We start from the raw sequence: 21,335 nt of genomic DNA, 5'->3' as shown, positions 1-21,335 counted from the left end.
CTGCTTTAGAGAGTTCAGGCTGTTTTAAAGAATCACTGTGGTCATTAGCAAAATCTGAGCGAGAGACTCTGTTTTTGCCCTATTTTCTATATTACATTTGCATGTTTCAATAAATTTCTGCATCCATCCAAAAATCAATAAAAAAATTTTTACTGCTTTTTTTTCTTAAATAAATGAAATACCTTAAGAAGTTAATCATCTATTGAAGCTGCTGGAAATAAACTGAGTGTGACATCGCATCATGTCGCCCACAGAAAAATACACCACTAAGCACCAGACTGGGTTCAGAAACACAGGAAATACTAGCTGAGGGTGGATTTTTCCTTTTCCATCAATCACCCAGGCTCAGCCCATTGTGACATAATTGACTGTGATTGGCAACCAGCTTATTATCCACTGTACCCCGTACCAGCTGCCACTCCAAGCTGCTGCTCAAATAGCCTGCTTCTACTTTTTGATCCAGAGGTGTGCTTCATATCTGTCTTAGATCTCAGGTTTTTGGCTTAGATCTATTCCCTTAATTCTAAATTACTTCTAAGTGGCTCAAACATGTAAACATTAAAACAATTCTTTTATTTAATCAGTGTAAAAAATACAACTTGTGGTTTAATGGGAGGTGATTACTTGGCTTGGCACATGAACTAAAAAGCTGTTCACAGCTTGACATTTAACACTTTTTCGTTTGTACAAAAAAGTCAGTGAAACAGAATGCTTGTTAATAAGTGAGCTTTAGGGGGTAAAAAGGTATCAGCGTTTTAACAAACTCCTGCCACTTAGCAGGTATCTTGGCAATGTCACCAGGTGTTTACTGTATTTGGAAAATTATCTGTCTAAGTCTCGATCTAAACACACAGGAGCTTTGATTTTAATGTTCACGGGGACATGAATAAAGCACATATAGAAAGTTGCCAATGCTCCTTTTTGATGGGGCTGTTGGAGTTCTTGCTTCTTCCCACAAGTAATTTTTAAAATAGTGCTTTCAGTGTTACACAACTAATCCAGTTGAGAGCGTTTCGCTCAGCGCCGATAAGTGTCTACTTGTGATCACCGCACTTATTTCCAAATGGATTTTTTTAACTGCGCTTGAGATGTGATTTATTTTTTAACCTACCCACTTGTCACGTTACGTAATTTAGTAGTGTCTGTGATGCACCTGTACTTTGGGCAAAGAGCCCTAGAAGTCATAACACCAGGGGCAGCTACACATGAGTCACATGAAATTTCTGGTATGCATCAGCTTTTCTGAAGCTTTGACAATCACGATTTGTTTCAGGGCGACATAAGGCAACTGATACGAGCCCAGTCACAAACACCATGGTGGAAAAAGTCCAGAAAATCATCATGATGCGTGCCTATCAAAGGAAAACAGCTACAACATTAAGAAATAACCCCTGAGTTGAATCAGCACCTCTGAGATTATTACCAAAAACACAAAGTTTAGCTTTTGAGAGCTGCTGACTGACAGGTTTTAATCATTTATTCATTTTTTTATGTCACCCTTTCACTGTGCCACCGCTCCGAAGCCTCTGCTCTTACCTACACACTGCGCAGACGTATCGTTCATGTGCAGCTAACCAGATCAATTTCGACACACCTACAGGATTCCTCAAAGCATACTGGATGCCCTCGAATAACACCTCAGTTAAAAACACTGCGTGATGTTTCTCAAATATATATATTTGTGTTTACAGTACTCTATGTGCTTTTTTTCCCTTTTTGCACGTTATGCTTCTGGATTACTGGGATTGTAGCACCACAAACATCGACTTGCAGTCATGTCTTTGCTGAGGACTGCCAAGTATCTGCTGCCCACTTGGCAGTTATAGACAAATTATGCTGTAATGAAATCTGTTGTGCTGAAAAGGCTACACGGAGCTGCGTCTCTTAAACATCCTGAATGGAGAGAAAATGTGTAGGCCTGATATTGGGCTTATGCTCGTGCACTGACGTGGACTGCAAACGCAGCCTGTTGAGCCAGGCTCCATGTAGTGAGCACAGTCATTGTTCTGCTGCAAGTAGGCATCGGAGAATGTCATCTCCTGAGGGATCATGTTGGGTATGGAGTCCTGCTCCTTCTCCTCGCTCCTGTACCATAAGCAGGAGCAAATAGTCTGGAATTGAAGCACTTCAGTGTAGACACCTTTGAAATCTTTAGCCTTTGTGGTGTTATCTGCTACAGGTGTGGAGGAAGCTGATATTGAGACTGGTAACAGATGAGCCACCTCTCCTCTGGGCTTACTGACAGAGAGCAACGCCTTCTCCTTGGCGTCCCTGCGTTCATCCTCAGTGTTCATGGTCAGGAAGCGAAGCACCACCAGGTTTAGGAACGCTCCAATCACCGTCAGGCCCGTGAGGATGTAAACAAAGCAGAAAGCCACATATTGAGGGTCATTCTGCAGGGCCTCATTCTTCTGCAGAGCCACGTAGTCTCCGAAGCCAATAGTGGTGAGTGTAATGAAGCAGTAGTAGAAGGCATTTAAAAAGCTCCATCCCTCCGAGTGAGAGAATGCCACAGCCCCCACGCACAGGGTGCTCATACAGGAGAAGAAGCCCACCGTCACCATGTTTGCCATGGAGACCTCGGTGTGACGCATTCCCAGGCACTTCTTGGCTTGGTGCAGCAGGTATCTGACAAACGTGTTGATCCTCTCGCCCAGACTCTGGAACATGACCAGGGTCAGCGGGATCCCTAGGAGGGCGTAGAACATGCAGAACACTTTCCCTGAGTCGGTGCTCGGCGCCGCGTGGCCATAACCTGAGACAGGGAATATTGCATATCTTTAGACATCTTTGTCCCTATTCTTTTGCCGTGGTGAGTCATAGCAACAGACAGCCTCACCTAATATAAATGCCTAAGAACAGCAGCTGCTTGATTTAATTCCACAGGAAACCAACACACACTCCCACTAAGAGAAAAAGGGAAAGCCCAGGAAAACGATTCAGCTTGGCATTAATATAGTGAACTTACTTCTACTTCATTTATAACTCGCAGATTGTTGACAGCATAGATATTGCAATATTTATAAGTATAACTTATGCTGAAGTGAACCAGAACCAAAGCCGTAGACATCTCCATATCTTTTCTTCTTCATATGGCATCATTAAATGATCTTTTTATTCCATAATAAATAACTAAATTACACCTGGTGTTGTTTTGTCTTTAATTATCCAAGAAAGCCACAATGGCATACAATTATTCTGATTTACTTAGACAGTCATAATAATGATTCAGTGTCCATGTCTCTGTGTGTCTTAGCTTTTACATTTGAGATAAATATCACTTTTCTGATTGGTAAGCCAATTACAGCCGCTCTGAAGATATAACTCAAAGAATAAAGATCTGCTGCACAAAAAGATGCTTTTTTTGAATAATGTTACCTACCCAGAAGTGATGAAAGCCTGTAAACAAAGCTTCATTTTGTTCAAGAATATTAAAGTAAAATTCAGCGTTGATGGGCACAGCAAACACATGAAAATTTTGGGGTTATTATAGGATATGTCAAGTCTGATCCATTTCCAAAATGTTTCCAAATATACTGTATAAGGCGTAAGAAGAAAATAGGTTTTTTAATCATACTATCAAGGTACAACCTCCTCATTTAAAATACAAACTAGCAACAATGTGCTAACAAGTGAAGGTTTAATTTTTCCACTCTTTTAGGAAACAGAATCTTCAGCTTTAAAAATGTTTTAAATATTTTTTATAGTGCTACAGACAGGATTTTCTTTGTCTAAGTAGTTAGAAGAGACCCCAGGAATTGTGGGAAGTCATAGGTGTTCTTTATTTATCTGTTGTTTTAAATGAGACACACAAACTAACTAAGGGGGGCTCTAGTGACTCCACTTCCTCTAAAAATCTTTCCTCCGGCCCTGCGCTGAACATCTCTCAATGAAATGCAATAATACATCACATGTATTGATTAAATAACTGTTGCTCACCTATCGTCGTAATCACAGTGATGGCGAAGTAAAAGGACCCAGCAAATTTCCACTGGAGTCCTGCTTTGTGAGGATTGAGCTGTAAAACGACGTGCTCGAGCTCTTCGAAGTTCTCTTTGGTCAAGTTATATTTGCGCATGAGTTCGTACTTTCTGGCGTCGAGCTTCCTCTTGTGACTTTTCTCCTGCTTCGACTCCAGGGTCTCGAAGACGGCCGCTCCGACCACCAGGTAGGTGAGGATGCTCATGATGAGGGCGAGAGTCCTGGCGTTTTGTCTCTTCATGATAATAAGGAGAGGGGGAGAGAAAAATCGAGCGCAGGTGGGAGCTGAGGCTCTCTGCCACCTTCTCCTGACGGACTCCGGATCCAACAGAGGGGGGACTTTGGAGAAGGAGCTGTTCTCTCAGCACCACCCCCACATCACAGTTGGGTTGCTACTGTATTTGGACTATTTGTCACCGACTTATATTTAGATTGCGCAGTAAAGGAACACAGGGCAATCCCACAGACTGTCAGAGGCGGCTTGTTGGAGTAGCAGCTCCAAGCAAAAGCGCTCATCTTCAAGGAGTTTATGCACTAAATATACAAAAGCACGGCCAGCCTCCGTGGTTGAGGCCACAACGAGCACATTACTCCAGTTTCCAAGAAGAACGGTAGTGCCGAAAAAAAGATGGACTAAACTTGATATCCATGTGATCGTAAATATTTACCTAGTGGCTATTTAAACAGACCGGCTCTTCTGGTTCCCAAGTTGTCTAGCAACCTGACGATAACCGTTCTGTGCAAATATTAAAACAAAAGAAAAGAGAAAAGCGCATCCCCCTCACGGTGCGCTGCAGGATTCTTCAGATCAATTAAGATTATAAGAAAAAAAATCCACAGGGGAAAAATTTGAATTACTACTTGAGAGTAAAGAAGAGGTTCAAAGACAGACATAAGATTTCTAGTCGCCTATAACTTAACTTACCTAATGGTGGTTCACTATAAGGACGTCGGACCAATCCATATCAGAGGTGGAGACAGATTAGAAAAACTTGTTCACCAGAGACATTCTGGATTGCAACTTCACAGGCTGCTAAAACTCCTATTCTGAGACTGAATAGCGTTTTTATATATTGAGCTCCTTTTAAAATCTTGACATTTACACTTGCTTAAAGCTGTGTGTTTGTGTTTTGTTGTATCTTATTAATTTAGGCAGCTTATGTCAACTTAACTGCCCCCCCCCCCCCCATTTTTCTGTTTCTCGTGTTTCAGATAATTTGGATGACTATAATTGGTCATTTTTGTTGATGATGTTATGATGGGTTTTTTTTCTTCTCCCCCTATTTTCTTCTTCTTTCTTCTTTTTCTGCTCTCTTCAGAATTTAATCTTCACTGATTGTTTCATCATTGCGTCAGACCCTGATGGAGACTTTTTAGTCCTCGTGCTGTATTGCTCCAATTTGTTTTTTAAATAAATATTTTTTCATTCAAATCAATGTGAATGTTTTGTCATATGCACAGCGTCCCTTCAGCTGCATATGTTTTGACCTGTGACAGCAGGGAGCCTCAGTTTAGTTTCCTCGAACATCAGGGGAGGCCAAAGTTGAAAGCGGGCATCACTTGAGCTTCCTGTCTGTGTGCTGCACTCACATCAGCATGTTTCACTAAATGGTGAACGTTACAGAAAAGATCAAATTCCACTTTTCACTAATGCAGCTATTAAATCTTTCTAAATTCAACTTTTATCCCTTCCTCACACAGACAATAATGGAGAAGAATCATGCAAATGATGACAATTTGAATATTTTTCAAGTTTTAATGTTTAATGCCTGTAATGAGACAATATTCAAGAGATGCCATAGCCTCATAAAAAGCTTTTTTCCTGCCTTCATTTTCTCTTCTGCCTAAAAATACAAAGCTGCACAAGGTGAAGTTTTATTAATTCCGAGTTTAAGCTCTTCTCGCTGACTTTTCTTTGGTGTTTTTTTTTTAATATGTGTTTCATTTTTAATGCCAAACATTAAAAATGCTTCTGCAGCACCGGAGAACATTTTCAAACAACAAATGGAGAAATAATAAAAGATGTAATATAGAATTAAGCTGCTTCAGTTTTGGCCTTTTTGTCTTTTCTTGTCTTTTTGTCTGCTGTATCCTGTTCACTGTAAATTAGATGCTCTAGATCTGACCTGAACACAAACAGGACAGCGTAAGAATACATTAAATGTTCCCATGTGGTTAAATAAAGTAACTCCAATAGGTAAATTCTGAAAATCAGAAAAACAATACATTTGAAGCAGGAGAGATCATGTAAGTATATTAATGAAATAAGTCGCACTGTTATTTACACAAATAAAATACAGGAGAACATGACGAGGAGGGCCAGACCACCAGGAATATTCATGAGTAATTATGAATTAATTTGCTGTGTGTCTCAGTTTTATTTTATTGCAAACTGAGATTCATTTTGTATGACAGCATTACATCAAGCTTCAAGTGGGAACCTTTCTACACTTTGCTGACATTTATTTGGCAAAACTATCAAACAAATAAAATAAAAAAGATCTCCTTTTTTAAGCATCAGGCATTCATTTAAATAAATCAAAATTTAACCACTTCAGTTTGTTACAGTAACAAAACTGCAAATGTAAATTGCAACAACTACTGATTAGTTATGATAAAGATATATAAGTTCTATAGTACCCCTAGTACTAGCTTTGTTCATACAGTATATCTGGTCTCCAGAGTGATGCACATCAGCATTTTAATGGGACTAAACAGCACATTGGAAACATTTGAGTGCAACACAAAACAGAATAGAGCAAAAACAACCCACGGTGCCAGTTTCAGCCAGCAAAGTAAAACTCGTGCAGAAATTATTACACAGATCAGCTCCATGCCTTTTCTGGGTGTTTGGGATCACATTTGGCTTCAGTTATATTAAAATGCTGAACAAGGCCTTCACGAGGTATTTGGGAGAGAGCTTTAGGTCTCTGGCATTTCTACAAGGCCTCAAACTCATCAATCCTCTGCTTGGTGTTGCCCATACGGATCTGACGGAGGGTCTTGTACTTATCACGGCCAGCGCGGACGTTCTCGGCATGGAGCTTGTCGTTCTGGGTCTTCTTGTTATCGTCTCGGGATTGTTCCAGCTCTGAGCTCAGGGCCTGCGGAGGAGTTGTGTTTAGTTATTAAACTGTATACAATTCACTTCATCAACAGATATCTTGGCAACCCCTTCATTAGAAAGCGATATCTTTAATTTAATCTTGTTCTTTTGGCTGTTCCTTTTTGGGGTTGCCACACTAGATCATCTGCCTCCATTGCCTCACTATATCACTAGCATCCTGCTCTGTCACACCGACCCTCTGCATGTCATCCTTTTCTACATCCATGAACCTTGTCTGTGGTATTCCTCTTTTCCTCATGCCTGGCAGCTGTATCCACTATCCCTCTGCACATGTCCAAACTAGCTCAGCCTTGCCTCTCTAACTTTATCTCCAAACTGCACAACCTGAGCTGTACCTGTGATGTACTCATTTCTAATCTTGCCCATTCAGGTCACTCCCAATAAAAATCTTATCGCCAGCTCTTCTTGTCAATGTCACCATCACCATAAACCATGCATCATACCAGGTTTTACTACCATCTTGTAAACCTTTCTTTTCACTCTTGCTGCAAATTCCCCCTGATACTCGTCTTCACCCACTCCATCCTGCCTGCACTCTCTTCTTCACCTGTCCTAGGCACTTTCTGCTGATTTGAATGCTTGATCCCCCAAGGTATTTAAACTCATCCACCTTCACTACCTCTGCTCCTTGCATCTTCTCTATTTCAACTATCTGTCTCTTGCTCACACATGTGTTCTGTCTCTCTTCTACTGCTCTCTCCAGCCCTTGCCTCCCCTCTCCAGGCTCTTTTCCTGAAGTATTACAAGAGAGGGAAAAGAGCCTCAACAAATCGTGATTGAAAATGTGAGTGAATTCAAAAACCATTGGGAAAAAAATCTTTTAAAAACCTTATTTTGGGGCAAAGTCACAGATAGTTTTAAATGTTTATGTTCGAGTGAAGATTGAATTTAAAGTTAACTTTGATAATGCCTCGATAAACCCTTCCAAGAAAGGTGCTTGGTGCATTATTTGTGCTTCTATAATAGATGCTTAAAATTTCATGGCTTTACAGCTTAAATAAAAGCTTAATCTCGAGTGCCAGAACAATGAACCAGAGCACTGCACAGAAGCTATATGCATCTTAACCCTATGGTTATAGGTTTAATATCCCTTTTTTTAAATGTGTTTCTGAGCTCTGCTTTTCACATGGTTTTGCATTTGGATATATGGCTACACACAGGCCTCATCCTCATCTATTTGATGAAAGACCTCATTAATCGTTTACCTTTGTAGCTCTTTTTAAATACCCTGCCTGTCTTACCAGGGACTTTCATCCTTTTGTGACAAAGTGAATATGACAAAAGCATTTATTTTTTAACACAGCATATTTTTGCTATAAGTGTTTTGGAAGCTATAGAAAAGCTACGAGAAAAAAGTGTCTTAAGCATTGCTGCAGACTCCGGCTGATCGGGGATGTAGTCCAGGTCCCTGAACTAACCTGAAGCTGCTTCTGCAGGCGCTCGTTCTTCTCGGCCTCGGTGAGTCGCTCCTCCTCCTGGCGGTCGTAGTTGATGCCTTGTGTCTGCAGCTCGGCGCTATAGGTGCTGTTTTCTTCGCTGTGCTCGTGGTCACTCTCGCTGTCTGAGGAGGAGGAGGAGGAGGAAGCATGCTCAGCAACAGGAGCTGAGTTGGCGGAACTCATCACAGTGTGCAGCTCCTCCTTCGTTTTCAGCAGACTCTCCTCCACTTCGACAGCCTAAAAGGAAAGGTGGGGAGAGGCGTGTGTTAGATTTGCTGGTGGTTTGCATCATTGAGCATTTGATTATAAAATAAATGTAGTATTTTAAGTGTTTTAGTTGTATATATGTGACAGCAATACCCAAATTTGCAAGGACATTGACAAATCAAGCTTTCTCGCTTCTGGTTTTTGCAAACTTGAACCTGCCTTTCTGACCTCTCCACTAAAACATGGCTCCTGAATTTATACTTTCAAACCAAAACAATCTAATACGAATAAGATGGAAGGGTTACAGTACATGAGTAGTTATGTTTTTGAGGAAGTATGCAATGTAAATTACAGTGCAAAAGATTCAAATTATGGATGACTTATACAGATAAATCGTTTTCTTTCTTTTAAACAATAAATTTATGTTTGATATTGTGCTGTGACATTTTTCTGGTATTTCCTGTGACTTGTGGAGCTCTTGACTGCATGCTGGAGACCCACCTTGGTGTGCCATGTCTCAGCCTCTTCCTCCTTGGCTCTCTTGGCCTCCTCCAGCGCAGTAATCTTGGCGCTATATTCTGCCAGCTCTGCAGCCTGAAGGAGAAAGCACAACACTGTGACGTGAGAATAACAGAATAGGCATGCTGTCATTTTAGAAATGTGATGAAAGCAAAGGTGGGGACATCTTAAAAACCTCCGTGTTACTTTAATCTGCCATTAGAACAGCCGATAAGTGCTTAGAATGAATTCAGGAGATTTATCAGGACTTTTTCCCTCATGTGCTCCACACTCACCAGCTGCTCCTGGCTCTTTAACTGGTCCTCAGCTTGCCTGGCCAGCTCCTCCTTGGCTATTATAGCCTCCATCCTCTCAGCCTCCAGCCGGGCCGCCTCCTCCTCCACCCTCCTCCTCTCCTCCTCCAGCCTCATGGCCCGGTCCAGCTGCTCCTGAAGCTCTGCGTGACAAAGTCAGAACACGGGGAAATCTATAAAGCACTGTACGTTGTTATAAAAATGCAGGATAAGAAACTCAAAACTCAGATTTGTCTTAAATCGGGGTGCTTCTTTTTTTTTTTAACATTTCTATGTTAACATCATAGAAAAAAAGATTAAAGTTACAGGGAAAAAAAGGAAAATACAGTACTATTAAAATATTTTGGTGGTTCCGAAACTCTAATAAAGGTTACCAAAATTAAAAAAAACAATTCTTCTACCTCAATAAACATAAAGCAATATTTCTGAGTAAATCGCAACTGAAATATTTCAAATCAAAGGTTTATTTATTCTTATAAATAATCGTTTACAAAAATGTTTTAGTCATCTAGTCATCTGACCAGGTTCATGCCAAATTTTTAATCATATTTATGTAACAAAATTACATGGAAAATGGATATGTAATAAATTAGTTAAAGTCATCCTTTTTAGAAAAGTTTTATGAATTTGTTTTATTTTATTATTATTTTTACTGCACGTCTTCATTATCATAAGACATCAAGGTTGTTAAGATCATAGAAATATGAGCCTTGTGTTTTAGATTTTAAAAATGATTTGAACGTTTTAAATGCTAAATGCCGATGATTGGAAAAAAAATGTTAACTGCAGATATTTAAAGAAATGCCTTTTGTGAAGATCATATGTTTGACAAAATTCGCCCAACATAACAAAGTTGCTTTTCAAGTAAAGATCTCCCATCCTCCTCACATCTTTGTCAAACCATGTTTTGAAATCTGCCCTTCCAACTCTCAAATATATATTCCACCATATGGGGGAGAAGCAAGCGAGGATGATGGGGGAGGGGGTTATGCCTAATATGGTGGTGGGCTTTTTACCAAATTTCAATAGTAGTTTTGAGAAAAGGGTTTTCTGATCTACTTCTTAGAATATATACAGTACTGTGCAATGACGGTTGAAGTTGGGTAGTGGAAGAGGTGATATAGATGTGGCATTTATGTTTATTTTTATTTTTAAGAGCAATTAATGATTAAAATATCCAGGTTTTACAAAAAAAAGTCCCGCCCCAAAAAGTAAATTAACCAAGAATGAAAGGTTCATGTTTATAATGGGGGACACCCTTTATCGCTTTAGCTCACATATGTAATAGTTTCTATCAAACAGTTAAACAGCAGAGGGCAGTAAAAACAAGTGTGAACTTTCAAGTTGGAACCCTGAAGTGGGTGGATGGATGGATGGTTGAATGGATGGATGGATGGATGAATGGATGGATGGATGGATGGATGGATGGATGAATGGATGGATGAATGGATGGATGGATGGATGGATGGCTGGATGGTTGAATGGATGGATGGATGGATGGATGGATGAATGGATGGATGGATGGATGGATGGATGGATGAATGGATGGATGGATGGATAAATGGATGGATGAATAGATGGATGGATGGATGGATGGATGGTTGAATGGATGGATGGATGGATGGTTGAATGGATCGATGGATGGATGAATGGATGGATGGATGGATGGATGGATGGATGAATGGATGGATGAATGGATGGATGGATGGATGGATGGCTGGATGGTTGAATGGATGGATGGATGGATGGATGGATGGATGGATGAATGGATGGATGGATGGATGGATGGATGGTTGAATGGATAAATGGATGGATGAATAGATGGATGGATAAATGGATGGATGAATAGATGGATGGATGGATGGATGGATGGATAGATGGTTGAATGGATGGATGGATGGATGGATGGATGGATGGTTGAATGGATGGATGGATGGTTGAATGGATAAATGGATGGATGAATAGATGGATGGATGGATGGATGGATGGATGGATGGTTGAATGGATGGATGAATGGATGGATGGATGGATGGATCGATGGATGGATGGATGGATGGATGGATGAATGGATGGATGTATAGTTAAGCCGTAAACCTGTAATAGCTCAAATCCTGAAGGTTCTACAGGTGGTAGCAGATGGTTTATAAATGGTTTAATGTGGACTACTGAGAAAAAAAATCAGTGAAATCTCTTTTTTCATAGCACTTACATAGCATACAACAGATAAGGTCTGCAGCGACGCAGCTTCTACGTCAAATTTTCTATCTCACCTCTCTCTGCTCTCCTAGTTGTCTCTTCAAACTGGTGGAGCCTCTCCATCAGCTCCCGCTTTTCTCTCTCCATCTCCTCCTTCTCCCTCTCGATGGCCGCCCTCCTCTTCTTCTCGCTCTCCAGCTGATCCCTGCAGAACACGGAAAAGCTCAATTGCATGCCTAACGGAAAGCCTACACATTTCAAATCCCAATTAAGTTTGCCTGCATCATTTTAACCGGGCGCTTAGCTTCACCCACCTCTCCATCTTCTTCTGCAGCCTCTCCTGTGTGGCCTGAGCCTTCATCTGCTGAACCTCGATGGTGTCGGGCTTGCGGCGTCGCATGTACAGTTCATGGTTACCCATGCACAGCTGCAGGATGCCCTTGTTGACTTTAAGCCGTGGAGCGTAGAATACAAAGTCCTTTAAAAGACAAAAAAGGAGAAGACAACTTTTTTTTTTTTTTTTTGCAAAAAGGGCTCCATAGGCTTCGTTTAAAATCTCTTGGTATAGCAAAAGTAGTTTGATACTAGTGAAGATTACTAAACTCATAAAACACTTACTTGGGCTTTCTTGTCTATGGGCTTGATAACAAATTTCTTATCATTGAAAGAAATGTTTCTAATTTCACTCCAGGGAAATCCAATCTTTGGAGTCAGCCTGAAAAATGGATAAAAAGAGATATTTTTCACAGTGTGATATGAGCTTTAAGTTTGTTTCTTTAAAAGGTTCACAGCTGGACAGGATGACGCATGCGATATCAGAGGAAGAGGCTGGGGAGGGTTTGTAGGTTCATGTTGTAGTAGAATTGGGTCAATGACCTCTTCAAAGCAACATCCATATAGTTAGATGTGTTATTTAAAACCAGCCACTGAAAGGAAAGTTGACACACGTCTGCGACTGAGGTTTGACCGCTGGTGCATTGATCTCCTGTCTACAGATGTGTTTTATCAGGTCAGCGCACAGAACAACGTCACAGCAAACAAAAGCAGGGACAAAACAACAGAAATACAGAGAAAGAGATTTACTACAAAAACTGATTTACTTGTCGTTCTTCGCATAAATGTTGAGGCCTAGAGCGTCGACTCCCAGGAGCAGGTCTGTGCCCTTCTTGTTCTTGATGTCAAAGTAGTTAATGCCATACATCTCAAGATCCTGGGTAATCTTCAGGTACTCAATCATGGCCTCTTCCCTGGTCACATTAGATAATTAAATAAAATATTAAATGTTCAACAGACTAATTTGTCTTTTACTTTATTTTTGGGGTTTAAAGTGTGGCGGCAAACCTCCACCTAATAATCCATGTCCCTTGTTAACTAATTAGAACCAAAAAAAGCAAATAATCATTACAACAGAGTGCGTGAAGCTTTTTTGGGCATCAAAAACACAGCTAGTTATAAAATAGTTGCTGCTGAATTTCTTTTTCCTTTATGCTAACACGGTTACACTGCAGCATCTCTAAAAGCTGAGTGATCATGAGTAAGAACAAAGCCTTCTAAGTTTACCCTACTTTACTGCTTGTAAAAGTTCACTGACTATAAAACTCCAGGACGGTGTGCGACCAAAAATGCTGTTCATTCTTAAAAAGTAAAGTCCTGAAAGCATCAATTTGGTGGAGGAAATTTACGCCACTCAGCCTTCACTTACTTTAGCATTGCTCCGTGCTCCTGGTGCCAAACCTGGATTCTCTCCTCCCACTGCTCCCTTGACAGCTTGTGTTGGTCCAGCACTCTGAGGGGAGCAGCAAGCTATCAGCAACCCATGCTGGTGAAAATGTAAACAGTCTGTGTATACATACAGGGTTAAAGCATACACATGATGCATTGTTGTGTCTTTCCCCACGATCCTTTGTCAGGAGCCAAAGGGGCATTATCACACACTGGTTAATAGTTCGATTATTCAGGGAGGCTAGTAGCCAGGATGAGTTCCAGATTTGCTGTAAAGGAAAAGAGGTCCTTTATCCAGAAGACTATCATTTATGATGCGGCTGTTCTGTCATTTTATGAGTGCAAAGTTGATGGAAACCTACACCAATCACAGATAAATGGTCCTAATCTTCTTTTAAGTGCGCTCAGCAAGGTAAAAAGACAGAGCCGCTTCATCCATGTGGTCATGTGTTTAATTTTAGAAAATAATCAGTTCACTTTTAGGGGAAATAAGATGATGAATGACAAATTATATTTAAAAAATGTGCTACTGACTATCAGAGCAGCTGATGTCTGATAATTATTTGAGAGAATGACACTCGTAGTAATAAAACTGTGAAAGCCAAATCTAGTTGTAGAGTTAGAGGAATTTTATCTACATTCTGGAACGTCACAATTGTAAAGAGTTCCCGATGGGTGGATGTGGTGTTAATCTTTCAACTCGGATCACTGCTGCATAAATCTGCCCTTGCAAAACCAGTAAAGTTGTACTGAGTTGCAAAGAACTGATTTCCTGCTCACCAATGTGCAGCTGCTGCAGATCCACTCGCACTCACCTCTTGGGCAGAAGACGCTCAGAGGACATGTAACGTGGCTTGTGCGTCGACTTGTTGTACTCGCCATACTTTGCCTGGATGGCGTAGGAGCCCAGCAGCACGGCGGTCTCTGGAGGGCTGTAGATCTCCTCATTCAGAATCACCTCTTTCACCTGGAGGAAGAAGAGCCTCCTGGTGATGTCCTGGATCAGCTCCTCAGCTGCATCCTCAGGGTAAAACTTGACCAACAGCTTGAACTGCAGGGGAGTCTCTTTCTTCACTTCCTGAGACATCACCTAGAGGGGCAATAATTAAAGTATAAAATATGACTGAAGTTCCTACAGCAGAGTAATAAAGACAGCTAAATAAATAACAGAGTGTGGGCAAAAATCCAGTAGAAAAAGGATCTAATTACTTTTACGAACAACACGTATTTTAACTCTCGATTTAACAATTAAATGCTTACTTGCACACAATACAGAAAAATCCAAAATAAATAGACACATAAAAATAATACAGTACATTTAATAATAAAAAAGATGGCTGTAGAACTGAGAGCTGCAGCAGGCCTCTGGGTTTTTACATTTACAATTAACAATTCTAAACAGAGTAGATGAAACAGAGGTTGACATCACAGCAAGTCCTCACCTTCTTTTCAGAGTTCAACCATGAGGTGAATCCTCTGATGTCAACAAACTGCAGCCCGAAGTACCAAGTCTCACGCAGGCCGATGGTCCTGGAAACCTTCAGAGTGGAGACATGATAACAAAATCCTGCACATCTTCTCAACAGCTTCTTCACTTTTTAATCAAAACCTCCTCCATGACTCTTGCGGTAATTTCTCCCTGAAGAATAAAACCTTTGGATAAGATTACAGAACTTTCAAATGAGTATGTTAAGCTTGTTTTTTTGTTGTTGATGTTTTTATCACAAAGGGGCTCATTAAACTGGCCAGCTTTTACCAGACTAGATCTGTGGGACAGCTATGGTTACTAGTTGCTTTGCTGATGGAATAAAATACCCACTGGTTACAGTTACAGACCATTTATCTGCAAAACAAATACTAACGCGAGTGTATCTGACAGAGTATTTCTCTGCTGAAGTATTTCAAAGGTCTGTATTTATACTGTTGTATTTGCTGCTGCTTGGTGTTAATCCATCACTTTGCCAGTCCATTTTATTTTTATTAAATACATGAAAGACTTCTCAAAAGAAAGAAAGAAACAGAAACTTTTCAGTCTACATAAAGTCATCCGGGATCCATAAAATAATACAGGATGTGCTTTGTGAACTGCATCACACCAACCTGGTCAAAGAGCTGCTTCCCTGTTGTGTTGGGGTGGAAGGAGAACTCCAGCTCCGCATCCATTGTGGTGACGCGGACATTGACCTGCAGCATAAAGGTCATTTAGTCACGTGATGACAGAGATTTCTTTTTGTATACACATGAATCATATTTGCAAACAATCAGCTTCCTTTTCTTAGAGAATCTGTAACCGGGCAGAAATATTTTACTGTGATCTTATTATTAGTTTGCAGTGATCAGCGATCAGCCTGGAAACATAAAGATATTGTAGTCATATGTGTGAAGGAGCTGTGAAGTGGATTATTCATAAACCATAATTGCTCACTATCTCATTAGACTTCGGACTACTCTTGCGAAGTTACACAAGGTTGCACATACGCAGATTACAACGCTTGCAGAGTTGACTTTACCGTCGTTAGTCAAGATCAGCCTGTTTTATAACAACAACGATTAAAGTGGAGAAGAAATGACACTTTAAAATGTCTATAGAGCAGATGTTCCACATAAAAAAAACACACTAAAGCACCCAGGCTGTTCTCAACACACGGACCCTGATCACAGGCCAGATTGGGCTTGTAGCAGTTACACAATTGTTTTATGAAGTTATACTACAGCACGCCCCGGGTGTCATAAAGATAATCCCACTGAAACTTGAGCAGCAAAAGCTGGAACATCCATTTGTGAAACCTCTAACGTGTTACTCAACTGTTACCACCTCCAGTGATGGCATGCATAAGGTAATAGCTCAACTTGCTGACATCCTGCAGGTGTTTCCTACCTGCCACAACCTTAATCGCTCACTAATCATTGACTGTGGACATCACTAATGAATCATTAATCCATTAGACTCAGTCACCAGTTTATACCGTCGAGCTATGTAGGATTATCTTAATTTGTTTATACTTGGATTGTGCTTTTTGGTACCGTCGCACCTCTTTTGTTTAGCTGTTCAAAAACCGTTTTCCACAACGCAAACAACACCTGCGACTATGACTCATAATTTTATTTGATTTCTAGTTAGTTTAAGGTCAGTCAAATGGACGTAGACGTCAGAATGACCTCTTAAGAGAGGCTTTCTCCTTGCAGTGTCAATATAAGCACAGAGCTGCTTTCGTAATGCACAGGCCAGTCGTTCTTATCAGTTTTCCGACAGACTGATGCTGAAAGCTTAAGTAACTGCGGACATTTAGAACATGAGAGTTTTCTTTGTTTAAGACAGAGGTCTCTTGTTTGCTGCAGGGTGCCTCGGAAAATCAAACGGAGCAGAGAAAAGCGGTTAAACTGTACAGTCATGAGTTCGTTCTTAGCATTTAAAAATCACTCCAGTGGCACTAAAGGGAATTACCATGATTGCAGTGCATTATGCATGCCCAGAGAAACAGCAGACAGGCTGGTTGCAGACCTGAAGTAGCATTTTTTTGCCAGGAATGTGAGCAGCATGGGTCAAACTCTACACTTAGTTAATGAGTAAATGCCAAGAAGGATCTTGGACTCTTGGAAACAAGAAGCTTGGCCAGATTTTTTTATTTATTTAAAAAAAAAAAAGGGACATTTAATTAGAAATTAAAGCTATTAAATCTGTATTTATGCAAGTAACTCTGAAATGTATCTAGTGGTCATTCTCAGCATAAGCAATACAAGAAACCACACAAATAAATGTATAAACCCACCACTGACATTTTTGAATATGCAACAGGAAGAAACACTTCAGTGACATATAATCATTTAAATCGTGGCGATCCTACCGTTTTGGGCATCTTGGCTGCGGTTGGTGGACGAGTAGTACCAAGTGGTTCCCAGGTTGTCACAGGTTGCAGTGAACGTCTCCCAGCTGAACGTGCGCCTGATAAAGAGCACAGCACCGCTCTCGCTCGAAAACTCCTGGGCAGGGCTCGTGCCCTTTGAACTCAGCAGATTACGCAGACTGACGTGAGAGTTACTATCACAAAACTGACAGATTTACTTCCAATGTGGCCACTGGCAGAGCAAGATGCGTCGTTCCACCCAAAGACTATCACCTGCTTCAGCAGGTACTGCGACCTTTGATCAGAGCAAGCGAGACTATAAGGGGCCGGACAATCTATTTATGTCGCCTGTTTGGAGGTGACAGCAGAGAGGGCTGTCATAAAGAGATCGTGTCAAGGTAACACAGTTGTGTGTGGTAGAACGCAAATGAGACCAACAAAAGATTAGAACATTTTCAGACTTTAATGGGAATTGTAGACGAACAAGTTGAATACATGTGGACCGATGAACACTAACAAAGCTGCAGATTTATTGTTTCCTAAACATAAATATTCCACTGAGTCATTCACATAATTCGTTTAGTTTCACAGTAAAATACAGAGTTCAAAAAATGAATTGATTAGTGACAAAAATAATCAGCTACAGTCTCTCATTTACAAAAATAAAACAAAACACTGCAGCTACAGTGCATGAAGATTATTTTAGGTTTGCAAGGATCTTTGAGCTCCTAATGTTTAGAGTATGAAATTAAATGGCTTAGAGCACTGTGAGAGGAGCAGGAGGCATCTTGATCTTGTGTGTGCCTAAACTTCTTTAAATGTGTCTCCAGGAGATCGTTAACTATCTGCATACTCTTACTCCAAAGTCCCCGCTTTTTATCTCAGTCAGATGATACAACAGGTATTAAAGTAGTTGGTGCACCGTAAACTGGTCAAAGCTATTAAAGCGCTATTTAATTCTTAATCTTGAGTCAACAGGATAATGCTTATCCTATTATTGCACATGTATCAAACTTCTTCATCACGATTCTTGTCAAGTAAAGTGACCACACGAAATCACATTAAAATTCATCTTTGATTTGAAAATGAGGCTGGTCCTCGGGTTTGAAGTCTTTGTTGGGACTTCCATCCTCGTTCAGGATACGGGATGCTGAGTAGCCCACAATGGGATACTTGGCTTTGTATGTGCCTTCAAATATACTGTCCAGAGACTTTAGCTGCTCTTCAGTGAGGCCTGTCTGTGGAGGTGAAGATAATTAAGGAACATTAATCAGTGCTTTTTTAATATATATATATATATATATATATATATATATATATATAGATAGATAGATAGATAGATAGATAGATAGATAGATAGATTTTTGTACAAAGTAGGAGATCTAGCAACTGTGTGTTTTTTAACCTTTGAGCATTCTGACTTGTGGAAAAGCTCAGACACCTGTCCTGGTTTTGAAAAGGGGTGCGCTTTTTGGGAAAGCTATGCTTGCCTCTTTGCCCCCTTTTATTTATTTATTTTGCTAAGAGTTAGAAAGAAAGACTATTAGCACTTATGCAAAGAACTTACTTAAAACAGCGAGATTATTACTTCAGTCTTCAGAGATACTTCAGAGATAAGATGGGGCCTAGCCCTTACACACCTGCTACAGCCTTATACACCCACCTGCTCTCTCAGGTCAGCTGATCAGCTGCTCCTGAATGTACCCAGGACTGGGCGTAAACTTAGAGGAGATCGTGCTTTTGCTGTAGCAGCTCCAAAACTGTGGAATGAGCTTCCTTTAGAGATCAGACATGCCAGTTCTTTACCTGTTTTTAAGTCACTCTTGAAAACCCACCTCTTTACCCTTGCCTTTGACACCACGTGAGATGTTGGTTTTTATTTTTATTTTAGTTGTTTTTAGCTGATTCGATGCTGTTTCATCTTGTTTTTGTTTTAATATAGGGCTGTTTTAATTTTATGTATTATGTGTTTTATTTATTTATTTTTGCTGTTTTCTGTTATTCTATTGTTTTTAACTTATTTTCTGTACAGCACTTTGTTCCTGTGCTGGGTATTTTAAAGTGCTTTATAAATAAAATTGGATTGGATTGGATTTACAATAAAAAAGTGGTCTAAATGAACTTTTACTTTAATAAAAGCCAATATAATCGCATTAGCACAGTGTTGTTTATGTTCCCTAAAGGATCCTATTTATTCACCTTAGTTTCACCTCATATTTTTCACACAGCTGTCAATACCTCACCTGCACCTGGGTCTGTGAAACTGTCCCTTTAAATGTATTTCCGATGAATCATAAGTTGTCTGAAATGTTCAAATGGTGACTTTTTGTAAGGAAGTCTGGCATTTTTTCACCTTTTATGGCCTTTGGTGTTACAGAAACTTTGTGATTTATTGTTTTACTTGCGCCAGTCACTTTGTTTTTTAAAGTGTCTACACCAGGGAAAAATGTAGTCAGAGCATTAATGAACTATTGTACAATCCTGTCCAAAAGCCTTGAGCCACACCTCATTCTTTATCTTACGCTGGGAACATGGGAAATTAGTGCAGTGATTTATTGAAATATGTCTGCACATACATGGAAACACGGAATGTGAGTCAAAAACAGAGTTTACACAAATCTAAGGAGCATGAAAGTCAATATTTGTTATGACCACCTTCATTCTTCAGCACAGTCTAAACTTAGTCAGCAGTGTCTTCGTCAGTTTTCTTGTAATTTCTTTAAGTAGTTCTCAAGAATAATTCTCCAGGCTTCATGAAGGATATTCAAATATCTTCCTTGGATGTTCTTCTGTTGTTCTCTGTCCAGATGATCCCACAGTGCTTCTGAGTTATAGTTTTACTGTGTGTTTTTCTACCCTGGTATGCTTTTCCTGCACTAACAGTGTGTTTGGGATCATTGTCATGCTGAGCAATGTGTGACACTGCCCCACCCCACATAATGGTGGGATGGAAAAATGTCTCATATGTAGAGTGAGACTGTTGGATGAGCTACAATGACTCATATTAACAAAGACAAGGAGAGCGGCACACTGTGCTGTACATTCTTTATCTCAACAGAAACTGCCTATTCTTTGATGAAGAAGATAAAACTTAAATTAATGTCAAGTAGATTAATAAATAACAATAATAGTAATATGAGAAAAAAAACAGTCTGAAAATGGTTCAGACCTCCAGACTGTTTAATACCAGATTTAAAAACTCAGAAGAAGTTTTGGCTCCTTGGGAGCAGAATATAAAGAAATGAGGGGTGAATCAAGAGTTTTGCACAGTTATCTACGTTCAGCTGAAACTCACAGTGTCTGATGTCAAGTCTGCGGGGTCCAGTGACATCTTGGCCACAGCTCGAGTGGAGTCCTTACCTACCAGCGCATTATATGGAGCATCTTTTCCATAAAACTCTGGAATGGGTGAAATAAAATGCACATTAAAATCAACGCGCTGACTGCAGAGACTAATAAGCAAATGACCCGAGTCAGGTTAGTTTATAGAGAAGCTGGAAAGCCTTTTAATGTGTTAAACCACTTTTTATTAGAACTGAGTTTAATGACTGATTTGAATCCAGGCGTTAATGTTTTTTCTACATTTACCTTTTCCCTTGGTGACATCAAACACAACCCCTTTTACTGCCATATAAATAGGCTGGCCCTCCTATAATAGGAAAAGAAAGAGCGATGATAAATATAGATGACTCTTAACAAAAAATAATAATAAAAATTGCACGCAAAAGCAGACGCGCGTTCATTTTCAGCAGCACATGCCGGGATTTTATTTCTCCAACAGTTTACCTCGCTGCCGTCGTATCTCTGCAGCTCCTCCTCGGTGAATAAACGGACAGGTTTTGGAGCAGTTTTGTGTTTTACTTTAGCATCTTCCGCTAAAGCCACGGCGAAGATGATAAATAAGACACAAAATCGCGCTGTTGCCATGGCAAGGTCGTTGTTTAAACAAGAAGTTCAGGCGGAAACTTCTTCATCCACTTCCCTTTCAATGCCCAGGTACTCTCTG

General features: G+C 40.2%; 3 protein-coding genes across 3 annotated transcripts; all 3 read right to left on the bottom strand.

Annotated features, from left to right (window-relative positions):
* Positions 1-1,372: 1,372 nt before the first annotated feature.
* kcnk3b (potassium channel, subfamily K, member 3b) lies at positions 1,373-4,325 on the bottom strand. Its single transcript, XM_006798628.3, has 2 exons — positions 3,940-4,325; positions 1,373-2,755 (listed from the first exon to the last, which is right to left on the bottom strand). The coding sequence occupies exons 1-2, from the start codon at positions 4,220-4,222 to the stop codon at positions 1,866-1,868; spliced, it is 1,173 nt and encodes a 390-aa protein (XP_006798691.1). The 5' UTR covers positions 4,223-4,325; the 3' UTR covers positions 1,373-1,865.
* A 2,010-nt stretch (positions 4,326-6,335) lies between these two features.
* On the bottom strand, positions 6,336-17,569 carry ezra (ezrin a). The gene is made up of 13 exons (XM_087832826.1): positions 17,330-17,569; positions 15,585-15,668; positions 14,927-15,022; positions 14,300-14,574; positions 13,465-13,548; positions 12,863-13,009; positions 12,381-12,477; positions 12,077-12,240; positions 11,837-11,967; positions 9,549-9,709; positions 9,256-9,348; positions 8,527-8,784; positions 6,336-7,085 (listed from the first exon to the last, which is right to left on the bottom strand). Exons 1-13 carry the CDS (start codon positions 17,339-17,341, stop codon positions 6,921-6,923), a joined length of 1,767 nt encoding a protein of 588 aa, XP_087688952.1. The 5' UTR covers positions 17,342-17,569; the 3' UTR covers positions 6,336-6,920.
* A 204-nt stretch (positions 17,570-17,773) lies between these two features.
* On the bottom strand, positions 17,774-21,334 carry nenf (neudesin neurotrophic factor). Its single transcript, XM_006798627.3, has 4 exons — positions 21,116-21,334; positions 20,918-20,978; positions 20,625-20,728; positions 17,774-18,567 (listed from the first exon to the last, which is right to left on the bottom strand). The coding sequence occupies exons 1-4, from the start codon at positions 21,254-21,256 to the stop codon at positions 18,391-18,393; spliced, it is 483 nt and encodes a 160-aa protein (XP_006798690.2). The 5' UTR covers positions 21,257-21,334; the 3' UTR covers positions 17,774-18,390.
* Position 21,335: the final 1 nt, after the last annotated feature.

The sequence above is a fragment of the Neolamprologus brichardi genome, chromosome 19, assembly GCF_056152115.1.
Source record: "Neolamprologus brichardi isolate AB-2024 chromosome 19, ASM5615211v1, whole genome shotgun sequence".
In the NCBI taxonomy this organism is placed as follows: domain Eukaryota; kingdom Metazoa; phylum Chordata; class Actinopteri; order Cichliformes; family Cichlidae; genus Neolamprologus; species Neolamprologus brichardi.
This window is presented reverse-complemented; position numbering and strand designations above follow the sequence as displayed.